The sequence below is a fragment of the Tetrao urogallus genome (genome assembly GCF_951394365.1).
Source record: "Tetrao urogallus genome assembly, chromosome: 20".
In the NCBI taxonomy this organism is placed as follows: Eukaryota; Metazoa; Chordata; class Aves; order Galliformes; family Phasianidae; genus Tetrao; species Tetrao urogallus.
In genome coordinates, this window is record NC_136833.1 from 337,367 (window position 1) to 359,839 (window position 22,473).

General features: G+C 55.8%; 2 protein-coding genes and 1 pseudogene across 3 annotated transcripts; all 3 read left to right on the plus strand.

The window, feature by feature from the left end:
* Window positions 1-12,004: 12,004 nt before the first annotated feature.
* On the plus strand, window positions 12,005-12,548 carry LOC306954180 (N-alpha-acetyltransferase 38, NatC auxiliary subunit pseudogene; annotated as a pseudogene). The gene is made up of 2 exons: window positions 12,005-12,242; window positions 12,439-12,548. The product of its transcript is annotated as an N-alpha-acetyltransferase 38, NatC auxiliary subunit pseudogene (transcript).
* Window positions 12,549-14,439: 1,891 nt separating this feature from the next.
* Window positions 14,440-17,940, plus strand: SPACA6 (sperm acrosome associated 6; the record flags this gene model as incomplete). The annotated part of the gene is made up of 9 exons (XM_079545247.1): window positions 14,440-14,749; window positions 15,230-15,304; window positions 15,619-15,687; window positions 15,936-15,959; window positions 16,042-16,119; window positions 16,260-16,363; window positions 16,726-16,879; window positions 17,201-17,366; window positions 17,889-17,940. 9 exons carry the CDS (start codon window positions 14,440-14,442, stop codon window positions 17,938-17,940), a joined length of 1,032 nt encoding a protein of 343 aa, XP_079401373.1.
* A 500-nt stretch (window positions 17,941-18,440) lies between these two features.
* Window positions 18,441-20,860, plus strand: LOC306954182 (fibrinogen-like protein 1-like protein; the record flags this gene model as incomplete). The annotated part of the gene is given in 5 exon segments (XM_079545248.1): window positions 18,441-18,449; window positions 19,374-19,489; window positions 19,491-19,546; window positions 19,963-20,091; window positions 20,232-20,860. Coding segments are annotated over 5 exon segments (939 nt in total).
* Between the last annotated feature and the right edge of the window lie 1,613 nt (window positions 20,861-22,473).

The following is a 22,473-nucleotide window of genomic DNA, read 5'->3' on the forward strand; positions in this document are numbered from 1 at the left end:
GTATGAGCTCCATAGCAATGCACAGTGCCCCATAGCAAAGTGATGCTCCCCCCTCCCCCCAGCCTCTCCCCTCTGCCCCATAGCATTCATGCCACCCCATAGAGCCTTGTCCTGCCCCAAAGCGCTCCCCTGCCTCATACCGTTCCCATGCCCCATAGTGGCCCCTTGCCCTATTGTGTCCCCCAGCCCCACATCAGCCCTGTACCTTCAGTCTCTGGCTCTGACACAGGAAACAGGAACAGATCTGTAGTGCTGGGGGAGAAAGACTGTTACCCACAGCTCCTCCCTGCACCCCATAGATCCCCACATTCCCCTGCCCCATAGATTTCCACATCCTGCCACATCCCCCTGCCCCATAGGTCCCCATATCCCCTTGTCCGGTGGATTCCCACATCCTCCCATATTCCACTACTCATAGGTCTCCACACACCTCATAGCCCATAACCGCATATCCCTCACATCCATGGCTCATAGAGCTCCACATCCTCCACATCCCTATGGGGCACCTCATAGCCCCCTTTGTGACCCACAGCTCCCCATATCCCCACATCCCACATATCTCCCTGCTGCCCCGTAGATCACAAAGTGCTCCCCATCTCTCCCCATCTCCCCACCTCTGCCTGCCCCACGCCAAGCCTGCTGCTGCCCCATGGCTTTTATGAGCTTTCCCCCGCCCCACCCCGCCTACTTCTGTCTCCCCTAAAAAATTCCTGGAAGAGGGGGAGGGGAGGGGGGAGGGGGGAAGGAGGAGGAGGGGGAGGGGGGATGTGGGAGGGTGGGGGGGATAGGTGGGGAGGGTGGGGAGGGGACAGTTAGGGGGTGATGGGGGAGGGGGGGATGGGGGGGAGGGAGAGATGGGGAGATGGGGGGGGGGAACCTGCCCCATTGCGCCCGACAGAGCCCATAAGGAATCCAGGCACCACGCTCCCTCCCAAAGAACACACTCTGCCCAATAGTTCCCATTCTATCCCACAGAACTCCCTCTGCCCCACAACTCTCCTTCTCTCACATAGAACTGCCTCTGCCCCACAGATCCCATCCTTCCCTACAGAACCCCCTCTGCTCCACAGCTCCCACTGTGCCCCATCAATCCCATCCTGCCCTATATTCCCATGCTGTGCCCCACAGCTGTACTTTATAAGCCCTGCCCCATAAGCTTCTGCTCTACCTATAAGCTCTGCTCCACAGAACCTTATCTGCCCCATAGGCTCTGCCCCACTATGCTCCCCCTGTGCCCAAAACCTAGACCCACAGGCCCTGCCCCATAGAACCTACTGCAAGCCCTACAAGTGACACAGGGAGCAAGCTCTGCCCAACAGGCTCTGTCTCTTAGCTCTCACTCCAGGTGTGTATGGGACCCATGGGGCTCTATGGGGAGCAGTGGAGTTCTAAGGGTCCCTGTGGATCTCTGGAACACACCATGTCTGCCACCTTGCATTGCTGACAGGGGGGCAGGGATGGGGCTATTTCTGGCCTCCTTATCGCCCAGCCCCACCTCCGCCTCTTTGTCTCCTCTTTGTCCTTGGCAAGTGACAAATTCCTGGGGGTGGGGCCACGTTGGTGGCCAGTGGGGGGTGGGGACCCACAAGACCCATAGAGAACCAAAGAGACCCCATAGAGACACATAGGGACCAACAGGGGACCAACAGGGACACAGAGAAGCCTATAGGGATGTATAATGCCCTGTAGCACCCTGTAGCGCTGCACAGCCAGCTGAGGTTCACGTGAGGCCGCCCAAACGGCACAGCAGGACAGCCCGGAGGTCAATGACTGCTCCTGACCACATTCCATCTCCTGCAGCTCCCACCACAACCCCACTGTGCCGTGGGGCAGCATCATACCAAGCCTTGCCCCATACCAAGCCCTTCCCCACAACATGCTTTACCTCACACAAACAGCTGCTGCTGCTTGAAGGTATTTACTGATTGAAAGCGGGGGACTTTGGGGGTACAAAAGGTACTGGACGGAGGTCAGGGCTTGGGCCATGTCGGCACGTTCCTCTGCCTCATCCAGCTCGTGCTGCGCCTTGCGGAACTTGGCCATCCACCACTATCCATCCATCGGCCCAAAAATCCATCCAGCCGCCCATCCATCCACCCAGGCTTTTCCTATCTACCCAGCAATCCTTCATCTACTCTTTCCCACCCATCCATCTTCTTTCTCCCTCAGTCCCATCATCCTTGCAGCCATCTCAGCATCATTCTGTCCATTCACGCTTCCCCATTCTGTGTCCCAACCCAGCCACCCATCTCTACTCTTCCATTTATCCGTCTTCTCAAGCATCCCTTTCTCCAATTTTCCCACCTGAATCTTCATCCAATTTCTCCATCCATCAATCAATTTCTTAAATTTCTCTGATTTCTACAATTCTCCACCCAATTCTCCACCCATCCATCATTTTTTTCTAGTTTTTCCAATTTCTCCCCCCTTTTCTCCATTTTCTCCATTCTCTTCAGTTTATCCTTTCACATCACTTCCTATCACCTCCTCACCCCAAAGTTTGGCCTTGAAGATCATGTCTGAAGCCTGGGGAACATGCACTCCTCCTCCAGGATGGACATGATCCCCACGGGCTGCTGAGAGGAAAACCTTGCTGCCCACAGAGGACACCAAGCACCACCCAAGTGACTGCTTTTAAGGTTCCTGGCAAGCTCCAAGTAGAAAAGCACCCCACAATGCCCTGGGAGAGGCAGTACCTTCTTGATGAGACCAATGCAGGCCTGGAGGTCCATGCCAAAATCAATGAACTCCCACTCGATGCCCTCCTTCTTGTACTCTTCCTGCTCCAGCACAAACATGTGGTGGTTGAAGAACTGCTGCAGCTTCTCATTGGTGGAGTTGATGCAGAGCTGCTCAAAGCTGTTGAACTGGGGAGAGAAGGGCCAGACAGTGAAGTTGACTTGATGCCCAGTGGGGTCACTGGGGTCAACTGACATCCATTAATATCAGTAGGGTCGTCTGAACACCCAAGGGGATCACCAGAACACCCAGTGGGATCAATGGCATCAACTCAACCCTCAGAGTGCTCTGCACAGTGCTTAGTGGAATCCATAGTTAACATGAGACCCAACGAACATAACACAACGCCCAGTGGGGCTAATAGAGTCTACTGGAGATACAGTAGGTTCAATGTGATATCCAAAGGGAGCAGTGAGGTCAACCTGAGACCCAATGGGGCCGAGTGCTCAGTGGGATCAACAAAGTCAGCTGAATACCCTGTGGTGCCAACATAACATCCAACAGGTTCAACCTAGTCAACTCAACGCCTACTGTAGGGTCACAGAATCACAGAATGGCCTGGGTTGGAAGGGACCTCAAGGATCATGAATCTCCAGGCCCCTCCGCCACAGGCAGAGCCACCAGCCTCTTCATTTAATACCAAACCAAGCTGCCCAGGGCCCCAGCCAACCTGGCCTTGAACACTCCAAGGATGGGGTTTCCAAAACCAATCTGGGCAGCTCACCACTCTCATAGTGAAGAACTCATGGTCAACTCATGGTCCCCAGTCTCTCCCAAATTGCTCAGCCCCATAGCAGCTTCCCAGGGTCTCACACTGAAGATCTCAAGGGAGAAAAGTCCAGGACACCAGTGAAGTATTGATGAGGCTGTTTGGTCTCCAGTGAGCTGTTGATCTTAACCACCATCCAGTTGAACATCTTCTCATAGACGGCCTTGGCCAGAGCCCCAGTGGAGTAGATCACCTGGAGGAGGGACCATGGTGACACAGGACTCATGGTGTCCTCAAAAAGAGGGTGGATAGAAGGACATTGTCTTTACCTGCTGGACACTCTGCTCCTTGGAGACATACTTGTTGCCCACTCTCACTCAGGGGTGGCATGGTTGGCTGAGTTCAGAGCCATTAGGTAGGCTGACTTGTCCACCTCTGAGAACACAGGGGACAGGAGATGAAGATAGGAAGCCATGGGGCTCACTCTATTTCCTTCACCACCCGACTGACCTCACCTTCAGTGCCATCTGGCTCTGTTTGTTCCTCTCACTGTTTCTCCTTGAATTTCACGTTGCTGAAGAGCAGCATGGTGCCCATCAGCTTGCAGATGGAGTTCTCCTCTGGGGTAAAGTCTGACACACTGAAAGCACTCTATAGAGAGAAATGGGGAAAATCTGGGATGGGATCTTCTGCTGGCAGTTCCCCACACTGTCTGTAGTCCTCCAACTCATGTCTGTGACGAACAGCTCTTTGCCATCATCAATGGATGCCACCATGGTCTCTCCTTGAGAGACAAAGACAGTCACAGGGTTGTTGGTCACCAGCATCGTGTCTGCAAGGAGACAAGGAAGTTGAGAAAGCCAAAATCATTTTGGGGATGCTTGTCCACCAGTAGGATGAGAGAGAATCTCACCCAAAAGCTCAGGCTTCTTGTTGGAGAGGATCTGGTAGAAGATGTGGTGGATCCTTTCAGCCTTCAAATGAACTCAGCACTGGTGAGGCCTCACCTCGAGTGCTGTGTTCAGCTTTGGGCACCTCAGTACAGAAAAGACATGGAGGTGCTGCAGCAGGCCCAAAGAAGGGCAGCAAGGCTGGGGAAGGGCTTGGAGAATATGGCCTACGAGGAGCAACTGAGGGAACTGGGGCTGTTTGGTCTGAGGAAAAGGAGGCTGAGGGGAGACCTGACTGCTCTCTTCCAGTATCTGAAAGGTGCTTACAGCAGAGTGGGGTTGGTCTCTTCTCACTGATGACAGGACGAGGGGAAATGGTCTCAAGTTGCACCACGGTAAGTTTAGGTTGGATGCCAGGAAACACTTCTTTACAGAAAGGGCTGGGTGGATAGCCAGGTGGTGGCCAGAACCTGAGATGTCCCCTTGGTGTTCTCACCTTGCCATGTCTTTGTGTCCCTCGTTCCACGGTTGGTGATGGCAGTGACGATGGCAAGATACCCTCTTGATGTTGACCATCTTCCCCACCTGGATAGGGATGGTGTCATGGACTGAGGGTGGGGTTAAACCTACAAGCATGAGGTTGGACTCACATGGTAAGGATGGATGGGTTCTCCTGATCTGGTGAGACAAGAAGGCCCCAAAGCTCTGCCACAAACCGAGCCCCAAAGAAGGGATGGAGACAAAGTTATGGGGCTGGGGATGTCCCAGAGGAAGTCCCTACCCATTAGTGTATTCTGGTAGGTGCCATACAAGATGGAGAAGATGTGAGAAGGAGCATTGCTCTGCTTCTTGCCCCATTAGGCAGCCACCACCTCAGCACTGTAGAGAAGAAGCCACTTGTATGGCTTGATGGTAATGCAGAATGGCCCCAAGTAGGTCTGGAGAAGGGGATGTGGGTCAGGGACATCAGGTAGTATCCTTGATTCTAGGCAGCCCAAAGGGTTTTCAGATGGGATGTGCCTATTTGAGGTGGCCCAGTGGGACCTCCCAGTTCTAGGTGACCAAAGAACTCTGGAGGAAAACCACCACATTCTACGCGCCTCAAACCCTACGGGCACAAGGTGACCACTCAGATCTTCATGGAGAAGTCACCAAATTCCTTCTACCCTACAGGTTGTGAGGTCACTGTACAGATGTTGGAGCAGCCCTGTAGGCTGTGGGGTCACCCCAGAGGCTACTTGGAAGACGCATGCAAATCATCCAGGAGTCAAAGCACTCCTTGGGGTTGTAGAGGACAATAGCCTCATGGAGGAGTGTCACCGCGGCCATGTCCTCGATGAAGTCGGATTTCAGGGGGTTCTGCTGCATGATTTGGTCCTCCCTGACTGTCACCATCTGCTTAGGGAGGAAGCCATAATGTGCATATAGGGCTGCTACAGGGCCAGAAAATGTCCTGGGGATTTCAGAGAAGGTATTTGGGGTTCTAGGTGCCCCAAAGGTGATGGAAGTTGTATGATGAAGAGGTATTATAGGTGTCCTACAGGATTTTGGAGAGTATGGTTTGGATTCTAGTTGGCTCTTGGGTGATGGAGAAGATATTTTGGGTTCCAGATGTCCCATGGGTGATGGAAGAGGTATTTGGGTTCTCAGTGTCAGTTGGTTGTATAGAAGGTGTTTGGGGATCTGGGTGTCCTATAGAGCCAGGGTGTCCTTTGTGATTTCAGATAAGATATTTTGGGTTCTAGGTGTCCAATTGGATTTTGGAGAAGAAGGTTTGGGGGCCAGATGTCCTATGGGTGATGGAGGAGGTGTCTGGGGTCTTGGAGTCCCATGGGTGATGAAGGAGACATTTTGGGCTGCCTTTGGGCCTTTAGGGGTACCATAGGCATTTGAGGGTGATTTGTGCAGCCATTTTTTGATGAGTGGACACCATTTTGGGATGATTCCACCCACTGTTTGGGGCCTATCTGCATCATTTTGGGGGTGATTTGGACCATCTTGGGGGTAATTCAGCCTGCCATTTTGAGGCTGATCTGGGCCATTTTGATATGAGTCTAGCTGCCATTTTTCTGTGGCAATGCGGGCCATTTGGGGAGTAATTTGGGCAATTCTGAGGGCAATACGGACCACCTTTTTGGGGTGACTCTGGACACCATCTTGGGATGATTCCAGATGCCATTTTGGGGGTAATTTGGACCATTTCAGGACTAATTTTCACCATTTTTGGCAGCCCACCTTGCCCATGCTCGGTCTGCATGGTGACGTTAGTGCCATTACAGGACACGACAGTGGCCCTGATGAGCTCCTCATGCTTGTTAGGGATGGAGATGTCATGCTCGAGGTTGAAGGGCCGTGTCTGCACTGCCAAGTGCTCCTGCTCTGACACCACAGGCATTGTGTGGCCTCCAAGAACTTGGCCAGCTCGGAGGGTAGGGCTGGTATGGTGGCCTGTACACCTGTACGCCAGCCTGCACACCAGTAAGGCATCAGTCACACCAGTAAGTCACAAATAAGAAACCAGTCCAACTAACACCAGTGAGGCACCATCAGGACACCATTAAGTCAGTACTAAACCAGCAAGGCACCAGTAACACAAACACTACTAAGGCTCTAGTAGGACACCATTAAGCCCAACAGAACACCACTAAGACTAGAAGGACACCACTGTGACACCACTGAGATCAGCAGAACACCAGTAAGGCACCACTAAGACGCTATTAAAACTGTAAGGCATCAGCGACTCCTGTAAGGCACCAGTGGGACACCATTCACACCAGTGGGACACCATTAAGGTACCAGAAGGACAACAGTAAGATACCAGTACTACTACTGCCAGTAAGATTAGCAACACTAACATCAGCAAGGCACCTGTAAGACGTGTAAGGAACCAGTAAGGCACCGCAATGTTATCAAGACCAGTAAGACACGAGCTGGACACTAGTTGGACACCAATGCTTCCAGTCCCTCCCTCACCTTTTTGTCCTCATTCAGTGAATCCAGGTCCAGAAAAACAGCATGAACTCATCAGTGCATCCCAGTATATTCCAGTCCCAACCCAGTTCACCTACGGACCCTCCCAATCCCTTCCCAGTTTCCCCCCCATACCCACTCCTAGTTCCCTCCCATCCCCCTCCCGATTCCTCCATATCCTCCCATATCTCCTCCCACTATCCCCCTACAGAACCCCCAGTGCTCCCAGTTCCATCCCAGTCCTTCCCAGTTTCCTCATATCCCCTCCCAGTCCCAACCAGTCCCTCCCATTCTCCCTATCGACCCTCCCAGTCCCTCTCAGTTTCCCCATATCCCCTCCCAGTTTCTCCCATTCCTTTCCAGTTCCCCTACAGACAAACTCAGTCCCCTTCCAGTGCTCCTCATTCCCAACTCCCACCTGCCCAGGCTCAGTTGCTTCTGATTATGGGGACTTCTTTTATCTCCCCCCCTTCCCCAAAAAGTTATACATCATCTAGGAGGCGTGGCCAGACAGCATCTGACATCCACCTCCTCCCTCAGACCCCCCCTGCCCCATAGGCATCCATAGGGAGACCCCCAGCCCTATAGGACCACATAGGGATCTCCCTGCCTCCTAGGGACCCTCTGCCCTACAGAAATTCCATAGAACTCCCTCGACCTCATATGAGCCCCGCATCCCAATACAATCCCTCAGTTCCCCCGACCACATAGCTCCCCATAGGATCCTACCGGATCCTGTAAGACCTCCCCAGCACCACCACAGCCCCATACCCAGCCCCACAGAGCCCTGTAGGACCTTATAGAGCCCACGGGATCCCTTAGGGGCTCCTCAAGTTCCATAGCGCCTCAGAGGAGCCATGGGTTCCTATAGGATTCCACACCGCCCCCCCCCTTCCCCCTCCTGCCCCATAGGACCCTATAAGACCCTATGGAATGCCACAGAACTCTGTGGGATCTACAGCCCCTCGAGTCCACGGGACCCACAGGGACAAGGACAAAGTCCACACAGGGCCCCCCGCCCACTCCCTCCGGCTATTATGGGATGGATGACGGCAGGCGAAGGGATCGCGGACGGACAAAGGGCAGGTGGAGGTGGGGCAGGCTGGCTTCGTCCCTGTCCTTGTCCCTATTTTTAGGACTCCTCCCCCAAGCCGAGCAGCTGCTGCCCTTATACGGCCACATGGGACACCCTGGCGCCCCTCCGGCTGCTGCTTTTCTCCCCAAGTTTCTGCACCTTTCCCCGCGTTTCCCCAGGTTTTCCTTCATTTCCCACTAACTTACTGCATTTGTCCTTATTTATTATTTCCCTGGTTCTTCCCCAAATTTCCTTCCAGTTTCACTCGTTTTTCCCCTTTTTCCCCTAATTTCCTTGTTTTCCCTCTTTCTCCTTAATTTCCCCGATATTTTTCTTTTATTTTCAACCAATTTACCCACTCTTCCCTTATCTCCCCCAAGGTTCTCCTAATATTACCATTATTTCCCCCGCTTTTCCCAATTCCACCTGGCTTTGCTCTTAGTTGCTCTTATTTCCCCTTGAATTTCACCCACTTCCCCTCCAAATTTCCTTTTTTTACTTCATTTTCCATTTTCCCCCAATATTCTCCTAATTTACAAAGAAAAAAACTATATTCTCCCAAACTTCCCCTCATTACCTTATTTCCCCCATTTTTCCCAAATTTTACTCATTTTACCTCAAATTTCAATATTTTTCCCTTATTTTCTCCCATTTTTCCCAAATTTCTCACTTTTCCCAGGTTATTATTCTAACTACCACCTCATTTTACCCCAATTTTCCCAAACATGCCAAATTTTTCATATTTTTCCTCCAAGTTTCTTCTACTTGTTCCTTATTTTCCCTAACTTCCCCCTAAGTTTCCATATCTTTCTCCTGAATTTCCCCAATTTTCATCTAGTCTTTCCCTTCAATCCCACTGCTTTTCAGTCCTGGGCCTATTTTGGGGGAAAAATATGTTAAATTACTACATTTTATTTATTTTGAGCAAATTAGGACCCCACAAACCCGCACCTGAGAAGAAAACTGGGAGGAAACCAAACAAATTATATAATTATGTATCATTATTTTTATCATTATCGTGATAAGAAATGGTGTAAGATGAGGAAAACCCACAAGAAGCTTGTAAATTATTTTTTATGGAAAATGACAGAATTGGTGAAACCCCAAAATGGCTACAAAATAAAGCCACAGTTTATCTCTGGTAGAGATAAAAGAATCAAGTAAAAAGGAAAGGGGATGACTGCAAACACAAAGCCAGCTGCAGAGCCCACCTCACCAAGCCTGATCTAACACACAAGGAAGATACAATCAGCAAATCTTAAAGCCTCTCTGTCCCTGGCAAGACCGCGGAGGAGACCTTTAGGCAGAGGGGAGACGAGGTGACCGCAGGCAGCTGGCACAGCCTCAGCAAGGGCAGAGCACGGCTGGCCCTCCTGGTGGCCTTCAGTGATGGAGCGATGGCCTTGGTGGGCAAAGGGAGGGTGGCCGATGTCACCTACCTGGACTTGTGCAAAGCTTTTGACGTGGTGTCCTTGGAGGTGTTCAAGGCCAGGTTGATGGGGCCCTGGGCAGCCTGGCTTAGCATTAAACGTGGAGGTTGGTGGCCCTGCATGTGGCAGGGGGGTTGGAGATTCATGATCCTTGAGGTCCCTTCCAACCCTGGCCATTCTGTGATTCTGTGGTGCCCCACCACATCCTTATCTCCAAGTTGGAGAGATCTGGGTCTGAGGGGCGGGATGTTTGGTGGGTAAGGAATTGGCTGGAACGTCGCAGCTGGAGGGCTGTGGTCAATGACTGCGCCAGGTGGAGGCAGGGATGAGTGCTGTCCCACAGGCTGCTCTGTGGGACCCGTACTCTTCAACAGCGTTATCAGGGACGTGGATGATGGGATTCAGTGCACCCTCAGACACCGAGCCGAGCGGTGCAGCAGATGCAGCAGAAGGAAGGGACGGCATCCAGATGGACATGGACAGCAGGCCATGGGAAGCACCTGAGGCTCAACAATTTTCAACAATCAATCAGACGTGAGGGGAAATCCTTCACTCAGAGGGCAGTGAGGTGCTGCGCTGCTGCCCAGAGCTGTGGGTGCCCCATCCCTGGAGGTGCCCCAGGCCATGATGGGCCCTGGGCAGCCCGAGCTGGGGAGGAAACCAGCATGCAGCAGGAGTGGGGCTGTGACATTATTTCCAACCTGAGCCATTCTGTGATTTTATGACATACAGGACATGGGGCACACGGGTATCAGGGATACAGAGGACAATGGGGACATGGGCACACCTGGGGCAAGGGGGAGGCAGGGACTATGAAGAGGCCAGAGAAGTGGAATCTGGAGTTAAGGGGGTGGAGGGGCTACAGGGAGGAATGGGAAGAGGAACTGATTGGGTCACGGGGTGTGATGAAGTGCAATGGGGGTCACAGGACTTCTTAGGTGTCATGGGGTGGGGTGGTCATGGGGTCAAAGAGGGGGATGTAGGGTGGTTATGGGGTGGAAGGGGTCACAAGGACATAAAGAGGGATCCATATGGGGAGTTGTACAGCAGTGTTACATGGGAGCATTCCCCCATTTTAAGACCATGTCATTCCCACCTTCTTTTGCTCCCCAATTCTGTCCCCAACATCCTGCTCTCCTTCTGTAGACCCTTCCTCCACTTTATCCAATTAGGCTCTCCTTTAACCTCTCCATTTTTGCTCCTACCCCTACCTGCCTCTCATTTTGGCCTTCCACTAACTCTTTCCCCTCCCACTTAAACCATATCCCCGCACCTTTTTGTCCGCTCCCGTTATATAACTGTAGGGGTTGGAAAAGACCTCTAGAGATCACTGAGTCCAATTTAAATTCCACTTCAGGCTGCCCGCTGCCACGGCAATACTGCCGGAAAGCAGCGCCGTTAACGACAACGCCGCCGGAAAGCGATGCCGTCTCCATGGCAACGCGGCTGGCAGCGCCCTTCCTGATCGGCTGACCCGAGAACCGCCCCCCCTCCTTCCCCCGGCGGCGCCACGGGGCATGCCGGGAAGCGCGGTCCTTCCGCCGCCGCGCGGGGGCTGCCGGGGAGCGGTGCGGTTGTATGGCGGAGCCGGCGGTGAGCGGGGCGGCCGTTCGGGGTGTTGTGGGGCGGGATGGGGGCGCCGGAGGCTGTGGGTCTGTAAGTTCCGCGGGGCTCTACGGGGTGGCCGCAGGAGGGCTGTAGGAGCTGCGAGGGGGCCGCAGGCGGGTGCGGGCGGGCACGGGGCGGTCCGTGGGGTCGCGGAGCTGTAGAGGCGGAAGCGGTATGGGAGCTGCTGGGGTCCTGGGAGCTGTATGGGGGCTGCGGGGTCCCGTAGGTGATCCCGTAAGCTGTGCGGGTCCAGCAGGCAGTGCCGAGAGCTGCGGGCTGCTCGGCGGGCGCTCTGGGAGCACGGTAAGCGATCCTCCGGGTGAGCGTCTGGGTTGCGCTGTGGGGTGCTGGGAAGCGTAGGTGTGCTTTGAGGTCCTGGGAGCGACGGAGTGGGAACAGGGGCCCTGCGTGCGAGGTGCAAAGATGGAGGGGTGCTGCGGCAGCGGTGCGGGCGCTGCTGGGAGCCGCGGGCGTGGCTGTGGTAGTGCTGCAGGGGGCCGGCGAGGCACGGAGAGGGCGCGGGGTTCAGCAGGCGGTCCTGGGAGCCGCAGGGGCGCGGTGGGGTTGTGCGGGTGCTCATGGGATGCCTGTGGGGTTATGGGTGCTGCAGAGGTTCTATAGGAGGACCGTGTCCGACCCGGCTTCCCCCGTGCAGCCTCCCGGAGGGCCGCAGCCCCGCGCCCGGCGCCTGGCGGCGCTGCTGAACCGCAGCCTGCGGGTGCGCATGTCGGACGGGCGCACGCTGGTGGGAGCCTTCCTCTGCACCGACCGCGACGCCAACATCATCCTCGGCTCTGCGCAGGAGTTCCTCAAGGCTGCGGGTACGGGGCCACGGTGGGAAATGGGGCCGCAGGGGCAGTGGGGACTCGGGGTCGGATGGGGGTGAGGGGAGCGATGAAGTGGAGGCAGCGATGGGGAGGGTGGTTGGGGTACCGGGGGTGATGGGAGCGGGACCACGGGGAATGGTGGGGATGGGATGTGGCGGTGAGGCTGACACGGTGCTGCTGTCCCCTGCAGATGCGTTCCCGGGCAGCGAGCCGCGTGTGCTGGGCCTGGCCATGGTGCCTGGGCACCACATCGTGTCCATCGAGGTGGAGCGCGCCGCCGCCGCCGCCCTGTGCTCCTGACGGCCCCACCGTGGGACGGAGCCCTGAGTGTTGTGCACCTCTCATGTGCCCCAACGGGTGATGGACGCTTGCCATGCAAAATGACCGCTGGGACTGCGGTCCCCGCAGCCCCAGTAGAGCTCCCGTGGTGGTCACATGTCACCACGTGATGCCGTCATTCCAGTCCCCTGCAAAGCAGGACGCAGATGCCCCTTCCTCCCGCAAACACTCCGTTTTCAGCCTGAAACAGAGTTGTGCAGGTTAATTTAATCTCGGGTGCAAAATGTTTCAGAGAGGGAACATGCGGCAGTCCTGGTCCCTCCTAACTGCGATAAAACGCTGCAGCCAAGGGGGGTCAGGGAGGAACAGGAACAAGGGGGGGTGCGCAGAGGGTCTGGGGCGGCCACAGGGTTCAGCGCCATGGTAGGGAGGGGTGGGAGGGGGCCGCTGATGGCGCCATCCCCCCGGGTTGCGGTGACGCTGAGACGCAGCCCCCGACAAGTGGTGCACCCAGGGACCTGCAGCGGGAGTCAGGAACCCCAGGGCCGCCCTCCCCCCACAACAAGGCAGCCCCCACAGCACTTCACGTAAGGGTTAGAAAAAGATGCAAAAATGATAATTTACAAAATAAAGATCCCCAAAATGCCCCTCCGGGATAGTTTCTGGTTGAAATCTGAGAAAGGTCTGTCAAAGCTCCCCCCGCCTCCAAGGTCCCTCTTAATGCTTTGTGGGTGAGGACGGGGGCAGAACGCACCCCAGAGCCTCCCTGTGTCGTGGGGGCATCAAGAGCTTCTGCGATGAGTGGGAAGGGTTGAAGACCGATTTCTGTTAACAGCAGAAAGTCTGCGTGCTTATGAAGAGGTAAAGCAACTTATTTATCGCTTTATTTCGCGCTTCGTTCAAATATTTGACTGAATCCTGAGTTCTGGAGCAGGTCAAACTGGGCCAGCAGTAAGCAGACAAGTACGGAATATTTTCCAGCAGATCGTAACGTGTGAACCACGGGAATGGCTGTGACCTGCTGGTAGGAAGAGCACACCAGACTCCAGTCAGAACAAGAGAATCCGGCTCTGTCCAAGTCCCAGATGCGTGGCCAGCAGCCAGAAGGACTGAGCGCGTGTGCGCAGGGTGACGCTGCCGGTCAGTTGAGAGCAAACACGTGGCTGAAGAATCTGATGCTGATCTGGTGAAAAGACTGCTAACGTGAGCCCATGTTTAAAGACAACCACAAACACAGGGTTGCCCCAGTGACCCCTGCCAGGGCCCGCAGATTGCACCTGCCATGTTAAAGCATCTCAACAGCAGTGTTGGGAAGTGGCTGCTCCACATTTTCCCGCTGTTTCCGGGGCTTGTCTGTGTTCCCTCTCTCTCCATTACTGTTTTCCATTAGTGGGTTTTTCCATACCCACCTGTTTGTAGGTTGTTTTCAGGTTTCAGTGTTATGCATTCCTATGAAAACCGGGGTTGCTGTTCTGTCCCTCGGGATGGAACATTCCTCTGTGTTGCAGTCTCTGGCATTTGTGCGTCAGCACAAAATGTGGAACGTGAGCAGCTCAGTTCCAGGAGTGTTCCAACGCTGCGCAATGAGCGCTGCCTCCAAACACAAAGCAATTCCTACCATTCCAGAGACCGAGCACTTCAGAAGTTATGTAGGTACCTCGCATACAGTTGGGCACCAAACCAAAAGTGAATCTTGTGTGGATTTCACCAGCTGGGATGTGGAGATCCAAGAGCCTGGGCTGAGGGTGCGCAAGGAATAAGCTTGTAGGGAATGGGGGGAGGTGGGTGGCAGTAATTAAGTGTCAAGAAAGAGGGTGTTTGGAGATATCAGTAATATCGGTGGGGACTGAAGGCAAAGAATGTGAGGAGATGAAAATGAGGAAGCGAGAGCTCCTCCATTTCCAAAAGCCACATGTCAAGAGTGTCTCCATCCCCATGGGAGGTGACCCGGGCACCTGGGCGCCACCTCGGAACCCCCGTTGCCTGGGCACCCAGGCAGGCCGTGCTGTGCTCTGGGACCATGGAGCGGCGGTGGCTGCCCCTCCTGCTGCTCCTGGTGCCCTGGCTTCCGGGGCTGCACCCCTGCCTGCTCTGCTTTGGGCCCCCCATTCAGTGGGCCCGGCTCTGCCGTGAGATGGCCAGGAGCTCTCAGGACTCCCAGCACCAGCACTGCCTGGAGGCCCTTGCAGAGGCTGCTGTGCCACTTGCCCCCGTCACTGTGGGTGGGTGGTGGGACCCCAGGGATGCCCACCCAATGGGACCCTCTGCCCCCCTCCTGACTGGCACCTGAGGGGCCACCATCTCAATGGGACACTCAGACGAGCATTCTGGGGGCCCTCAAGCATGCCACGGTCTCCCCAGTCTTGAGGTGGACTCCCCCAGGCACCCCTCAGACCCATCTGGCACTCTCCCAACTCTGATATGGATCCCGGGGATCTCTGGGAACGCCAGACTTGCATGGAACACTGGATGGATCCCGGCCCTGGGCAGGGGTACAGTGTGGACTTCCAGCAACTCCCAGAGCTTCCCAAGATCTTGGGGGGTCTTCAGGGATGCCTGGCCATTCCCAGAACCCCTTTGCCCTGACCTGGACTCTGGGAATCAGCCCTGAGCCCTCCTCCAGTTCTTACTGGAACCCTCCAGCCCTGAGCCCTCCGGTCCTGACCGTGTGATTGGTCCCAGTGCCCTTGTTGTGGTCCCAGGAGCAGCGCAGAGCGAAGCACTGCGGAAGATCGTCATGGATGCCTTGCATTTACTGGAGAAGCAGAAGGACAAGAGTGAGCAGGGATGAGATGTATGGGAGGTTTGGGGCACAGGGGACGGCGCTCAGAGGACTTGGATGGGGATCCATGGAATATAGGATGTATGGATTTCAGGCGTGGTGTAAAGGCATATTTGGGGAATCCTGAGGGTAGACTGGTTTCAGGGTATGGAGAGTCTGGTGCTTTGGGGGATATTTAGGGGCATATGAAAGTCTGGGATCCAGGAGAGTTGCATGGGGAATGTGTGGGATGAGTGGGGACACGAGTCTTGACACTGGAAGATTTGGGGGTGGGAGCACTGTCTGACATGGACATCTGTGAGCCTCCAGAGCCTTTTGAGGTGTCTCTGCGGGAAGCCATCCAAATGATTTGGGTGAAGCTGAGCCAGCTGGAGCAAGGTATGGGGCCAGCAGGGACCGCCATCCAGGACTCCCCACCCATGCGAACCGTGGGACTCCACCCCCCAGCTTCCCCACATGGGGCACACAGACACCCCTCTAGGTCTCCACCCTGGGCATCCCTTCCCTGGAGGCACCCCCAGGGACTCCATTCCAGGGCTGGACAGGGGCTGAGCCCTTACAGCTCGTCACAGGGATGAGGACCCCTCGCGATCCCCAGTTTAACGATGCTTCCTTCCCCCAACCAGCTCCTGCCTGCATCCCCCCCTGCGGTGAGTCCTCTCGTGTTTTGCCATCCCCCCGTCCCCAGATTCCCCCCCTACCCCCTGACGCTGCCAAGCACCTCCTTCCCAGGGCACCAGCCGGCCGCGCGCATCTTCCAGTGCTCAACTTGCCGCCTCGTGGACTGCCAGTTCCCTGTGGACTGCCCAGGTAGGGGGCAGGGGACCGGGACGTCGCTACCCAGGCCGCGTGTCTGCCCACGCCCGCCGCGAGCACCGGCGGTCGCCCAGCGGCGCGGCGGCTCCTGCAGGTGCATGAACGCAGGTGAGCTCAGCTGGCAGTGCTCCCAGTTCAGGACTTGTGGGTCCACGAGGACGAAGCCATCACGCTGCACTGCGACGTGCCCTTCGCCGTCCCGCCGGAGCTGCAGGTTACGTGGATGTTTGCCAAGGACGTAAGCAGCAGGCGCGGGCAGTGCGCGCAGGCGCCAGGAGGGGCCCGGGCGGGGGGCACGGCGCTGCCGGCTGCGGGGGGCGCTGCTTGTGATGAGATGAATGCGCGGGGCAGGAACAGCTGAGCACCCGCACGAAGGGTGAGCAGAGCACGAGCTGCTCACCGCGTGTGCGGCTTCTCGTGCGCTTCTGTGAAGAAGTGACCCGTGCGCATGTTGGCACGCGAGCAGCGCGAGTGGGACGTGAGGTGCGATGCGCGCGCAGGAGTGTGGGACACGAGGAGCACGTGGGGACACGAGGAGCACGCGTGTGATACGGGTGCCTTTGCGTGCACGCCCGATGGGCCGGGTTCCCCACGCCCCAGATACGCACGCAGGACCTGGCGCTGTTTGAGGAGCTGCAGAGGGGCGTTGGGGAACCGCCCAGCCTGACCGTGCAGGACCCCACTCTGGGAACCGTCGCCTGTCGCCTGGGGGCTGCCTCTGAGACCCTGGCCCGCAAGTACTTCTACCTCAACGGTGCGCATGGATCGGAAGCCTCCAGGGCGGCGTGGGGTGCAGAGGGACACCGGGATCCCCGGGTGCACGGGGTGCGGGGAGGTGGGCTACGCGAGAGCAGAGTCTCTGCACAGCTGGGGCCCCGGTGAGAGGAGAGAGGGTAGCAGGTGTTCCCTGATCCCAGCTCCCCGTGGGGCAATGGGGTGTGTGGGGCTCCGGGGGCCACCAAGACTGTGCCAGAGCGGGGGATGCAGGGGCTGAAGGGGCAGCAGGAGCTGAAGGGGCTGCAGGGGTGCCGTGGCTTGTGGCAGGAATTGCCACATGCCTGGCTGGGTCCTGCAGCGTCAGGGGGAAGCGTGGAGGCCGAGCAGGGGCTCCAGGCCCGGTTCAGAGCTGTGCTGCGCTGGCCCCAGGGCAGAGCCCCCCTGCACCTCACCACATCCCTGCAGCTGGGACTGGTCCTTGGCTTCGTCAGCCTCGTGCTGCTGCTGCTGCTGCTGCTGCTGCTGTGAGTGCTCGACCTGCTGCACTCGCCGTTCCCACTGTTGGGGTCCCTCACAGATCTGTATCAGGTTCCCAAGTCCCCTCTGAAGTCCCAGCACCTCAGGAATCCCTACAGATGTGAGGGGACCGGATGTCCCCCACAGCACAGACTGCAGTAACTCCCTGCCTGACAGAGCTCTTATTTTCCCCTGGGACTCCCTTCACACTCTGACCCATACTGAGGCTCCTCACTCACACCCAGGACCTCTCCACAGCACCCTGCTTCCCCCAGACTCCTTAACTGCCCCTGTCACTTTTCCTCATTTTCCCCAGAATCTCTGTAGTTCCTCTAGGGCCCTGCTTACATGCAGGTGACTCAGTTGTCCCCATGACCTCAAGGCCCCATACTTTCTTTCACCCTTAGATCCTTTGGTTGCTCCCAGGACCCACAGCTGCCCCACAGCCCTTTTCCCTCACCTCCAACAGATGGGGATATGAGGTCTCTTTCCCCTCCTGCTCTCTCTCCATCCTTCTTACCTCCTCCTAGGTCTGTCTGGCGATGCTGCCAAAAATCTCCAGAGCCTCCCAGACCCCAGTGACTTCCAGGCACCCCATGGACCTGGACACCAGGGCCCCAATGGGAGCGTGGATTCATGTGGACTTACACCAGGATCTTTCCTCGAGGGCCGAAACATCAGCAGCTGCTCATCATGCATTGTCTGTGGGGTGTAGCGGAGTCCTGGGTCCTTTTCCTGACTCTTTGCCTGTATGGAGTGGGGGAGAATTTGCCTTTGCTTTTGTTACAAATTATAATCGTACTGTCTTGCTTATTTCTGGGAGAGAGAAGGTATGGGATAGGAGGAGATGACTCAACCCCACAGAGGCAGGAGCTGCTGTGTGCAGCCCCAGGACAGTCGTGTGTCAGAGGGTCCAACACTGCGCAGCTAGGGAGCGCCTGTAGTCCCAGCTCACTGCTCAGGTACAAAGGCAGCAGCACAATGGTGACATGCTCTGAGAACACAGAGTGGCCCAGGACAGGGCTGCACCGCCACTGCTGCTGCTGCTGCCATGGAGCTTAATGCACTGCAGCTGTTCCCAAATGGAGCAAGTAAGTTGCATCTTGTCCTCCGCACTGAGATCTCTCTGTGCTGAGAAGCACCTGTGCAAAGGCATGTAGACATCCTTGAAGTGCAGGAGCTGGAATCCTAAACTGATTTGATATGTGCATGGGCTCCTTGTCTTCATGATAAACTGTCCCCACCTCAGAGCTGCCCCATGCACTCTCCTGGATGGGCACTCTGGAGCAGTGCTGCTTCACAAGGAGCTCAGATCAATAGGAAATCCACGGCGAGAATTCCTGCAGTACAAAGAGCAGGGAAAACATGGGCTTGCTGGGAAAGACCTGAGCAAGGGAGATTCATCCTTGGTGGAAAGGATCAGGTCAGGAACACTTGAGCAAGCTGGATGTGGACGAGTTCCTGGGCGCTGAGGAATGCACCCACAGCTGCTGGGGGGCTGGCGGGTGTCATGCGTTGCCACTCCCCATCAGCTTTGACTGACTGTGGCACCTGCGAGAAGTATCCAAAAACTGGAGGAAAGCAGACAGAAGGGGAAAAGGAGAAGGGCAACTACAGCACACCTCAGCCCCTGCCATAACTTACATGCAAATCATACCCCCTCTATGTACCCTCCAGTCTCCTCTGTTGCCTTCTAAGTGCTCTCAGATCTGTGTCCCATCCCATCCACCCCTGGATTCATCCAGTTCCCAGCACCTCAGATGCCCTCCATTCTCACCGTGACCACTCAAGGTCTCTCCAGTCCCCACTGTTTGCTCTCCCTGCTGGATGAGGACTGGCATCCAAGTGTTTGTTCAAAAGCAGCTCTTTGGAGCTCTCAGCTCCGCCGTTCCCAGCAGGAATTTCATCCAAGGAGCTGAGCACTCACAGCAGAGAGCATTCCAAGCACTCTTGCCGGCACAGGTGTTGTTTTCTTTGCAGCTGTGTGCCAGGCACCATGGTCACTTTCTTCTCAGGTCCTGTTTTATGAGGGCCAGAAGGGAACTCGCTCTGATTCCCACCCCCAGGAGAAAGGAGGCTGCGTGGGTCAGACGCGCTTACCCCACCCACTGCAGAGGGCCCTACAAGTGCCTCCTACTGCAGCCCCACAGCTCTGCGTGTCAGAGGGAGCCCCGTGTCGCAGCCATGGGTGAGTGCAGGGCTGGGGAGGCTCCTTGTGGGGCACCGGGAGAGACTGAGCACTGCCCTGATGGGGATCAGGGGCATCAGCGCACGCAGAGGGCCGCACTCCCCTGCACCCCTTCATGCCCACCCTGCTGGTGACCCCAGTTGGGTTCTGCTTTGGGGCCAGGAACGTTTTCCTGTGAAAGCTCGTCTCGGTCAGCTGTTGGTGCTGTGCTCCACCTGACCCTGCCTTGTGCGTGGCTTTGGGGACAGGGAAAGGGCAAGCTGCTCACCCCTTGGGCAGAGCAGCAGAGGCCTTCACTCCCCGTCTGGCACAGAGCACAGCGAACGTTGTGTGTTCCTGTGTCTCACGTGAGTGCTGGAGCCAGGGGCTTTCCCACCTCATGTCTCAATTGTTTTCACATCTTTTCCCTTTTCTAGTAGCCCAGTGCCTTCTACTCCTTGCTTTTGTGCTGGTCTTGGCTGTCCCAGGCCTCTCCGTGCCTGCAGAAATCCTTAACACTTTCAAGAAAACCTCCAACACTTTGGCAAACGCTCTGAAGAAAAACAGTAAGGAGCATTCCATGGGTACTGCAGTTTGCTCTCACCAACCAACCCCATTGCCATTCCTTGGTCTGAGCCAACCAAGGAGTGCTCTCAGCGTCTCCTTGTGCCAGGTAAGATGTAAAACCACCTGTTTCCTGCCCCAGGTTGGCCCGAGGACTGCAGTGAGATCCCTCCTGGCAGCCACAGCGGCGTCTACATCATCCAGCCCTCAGGGCTCCACCCCATCATGGTGTACTGCGAGATGAACGTGACGGACGGGGGCTGGACGGTCATCCAGAGGAACAGCCACAACACAGACATCACCTGGGCCGAGTCCTGGAGCACCTACAAGTACGGCTTTGGGAACGTGCGCGGCGACTACTGGCTGGGCACTGAGTACATCCACCAGATCGCCAAGCAGAAGGTCTACCAGGTCAGGTTCGTCATCCACGATGCCTCCAACAACGTCAGGTTTGCAGAGTACAACCTCTTCAGTCTGGACGATGAGGCCCAGGGCTACCGGCTGCGGCTGGGCTCCTACAAGGGCACAGCGGGGGATGCCATGGACTCGGACAATCCCAGTAACATGCACAACAACATGAAATTCTCCACCAAAGATCGGGATCAGGACACTTCAAGGAAGAACTGTGCGTCCCGCTCTGGGGGCGGGTGGTGGTACTCAGCGTGTTATTCCGTGCGGCTGAATTTCAAGGGCGGCCTGACATGGGGCAGCCTGTGCAAAGGGGACTGCAAATCCTCCCTCATCCTCATCAGACCAGCTCCGTACAGATAGCGTCCCTTCCTCAGCAGACGCAGCCAGGCCAGGGCTCTGCCGCACCGCTCGTTGCTGGCTGGGATTCTGGGCATGAGTGGGGTGTTCCTTTATACCAAGAGCTGTTTTCCTTTCCTCTTTTCCTGGATATCAGCTGATGAATGTCTGTGGCCCATCACCTGTGGTGGGTTTTTAGGACCATCATTAGAACAAGACGTTGCAAACGTTTTGGTATTTCTGTCCCAGCAAGGGCTCATTCTCTTTCTGCTCTGCGGTTACAGCTGAAGGCCACAGACTTCAGCAGAGAAATCTCATTCATTGCCAGCTAACCCAACCTAAGCTGCTCCATACCCGGGCAGAACGCATAGATGCTGCAGCCGGTGCTCATCCTGCAGAATAAAACTGCTTTCAGAACCAGCACAGACGTGTGGAAATGTCCTTCATCTGCTGCCTGCTATTAGCCAGGAGCAGACCTGAGGCTCCTGTTTCAGAAATCAGAGGGGAATATTTTTGACGAAACAAATGGGGAATTAATGAGAAAACTTGCACTTAAAGAAGGGGGTTGGGTTTCAAAGTGTGGATCTTTCCAAAAGGGAACGCAGAACCATGCAGCTTAAAGCGAGCTGAGAACGATGGCGCGTTTCCCCCGCTCCCCCCCCCCCTCCTTCCTGCCTGACCGTTGCACCGTCAGCCTTTTTCCGGCAGGGGTGACGGCAATCCCGGCTGTTTCCAGCCCAGCTGATGGAGAAACCGGCGCTGCGCTCAGCGGCAGCTGTGCCAGCAGCGGACTGACGGCGGTGCCGAACGCTGTCTGATTTAAGCGAGATTCCGGGACGCCTAACACCGAGCTCAGAACTAAATTACTATCCGATATGGCTACAGCCAGTCATCGTACCCTACAATCAGTAAACAGACCAGAGTCCTCCCGCTCCCCTGTACCAAAACAGAACGTATGGCTGCATCTCCCCTTGAGTAGGGGAGACTCTCAAGGTCACACCTGCTGCAGGAATTCTTTGTCACGCAATCCCAGAATCACAGGGGCTGGGAGGGACCTCTGGGGCTCCCCCGGTCCAAATCCCTCGAAGCAATTCCCTGCAGTACGTTGCTCAATGCATTCCTGTTGTTCTCTCACAGATAGAGCAACTCCACTGCCTCAGTTCATAATGGCGTTGCCTTTATGGACCCTGTCCCCCAGGTCCTCCAGTTTAAAGCCTGCCACGCTGGGTTGGCCAGCCTGCTGCCGTGGATTGCCCGGCCCCTTCTGGACAGGTGGATCCCACCCCTCCCAGACAGGCTGTAATCTTCACAAAAAGTCCCATTGTTGCAAAAACCAAAACCCTCACACCAACACCAGCCGCGCAGCCAGATGATGTGCATTACACATCTATTTCAGGCTTCTCTCTTTCTTTCAGCTGACAAAACTGAGAAGATAACGTGGGCTCTAACATTTTCCAGTTGTGCTCACAGGGCTTTATAGTCTTTGATTCTGCCCATATTCTGTCTTCGACTGTTGCTTGTGCCCACAGAAAAGAGCAGCAGCAGATAGCAGTTGTATAATCAAGATGCTATAATTGCAATATAGTTGTTTAATTGACAGATATCAAGATGTTGTAATCGCAATATAATCGAGAGAA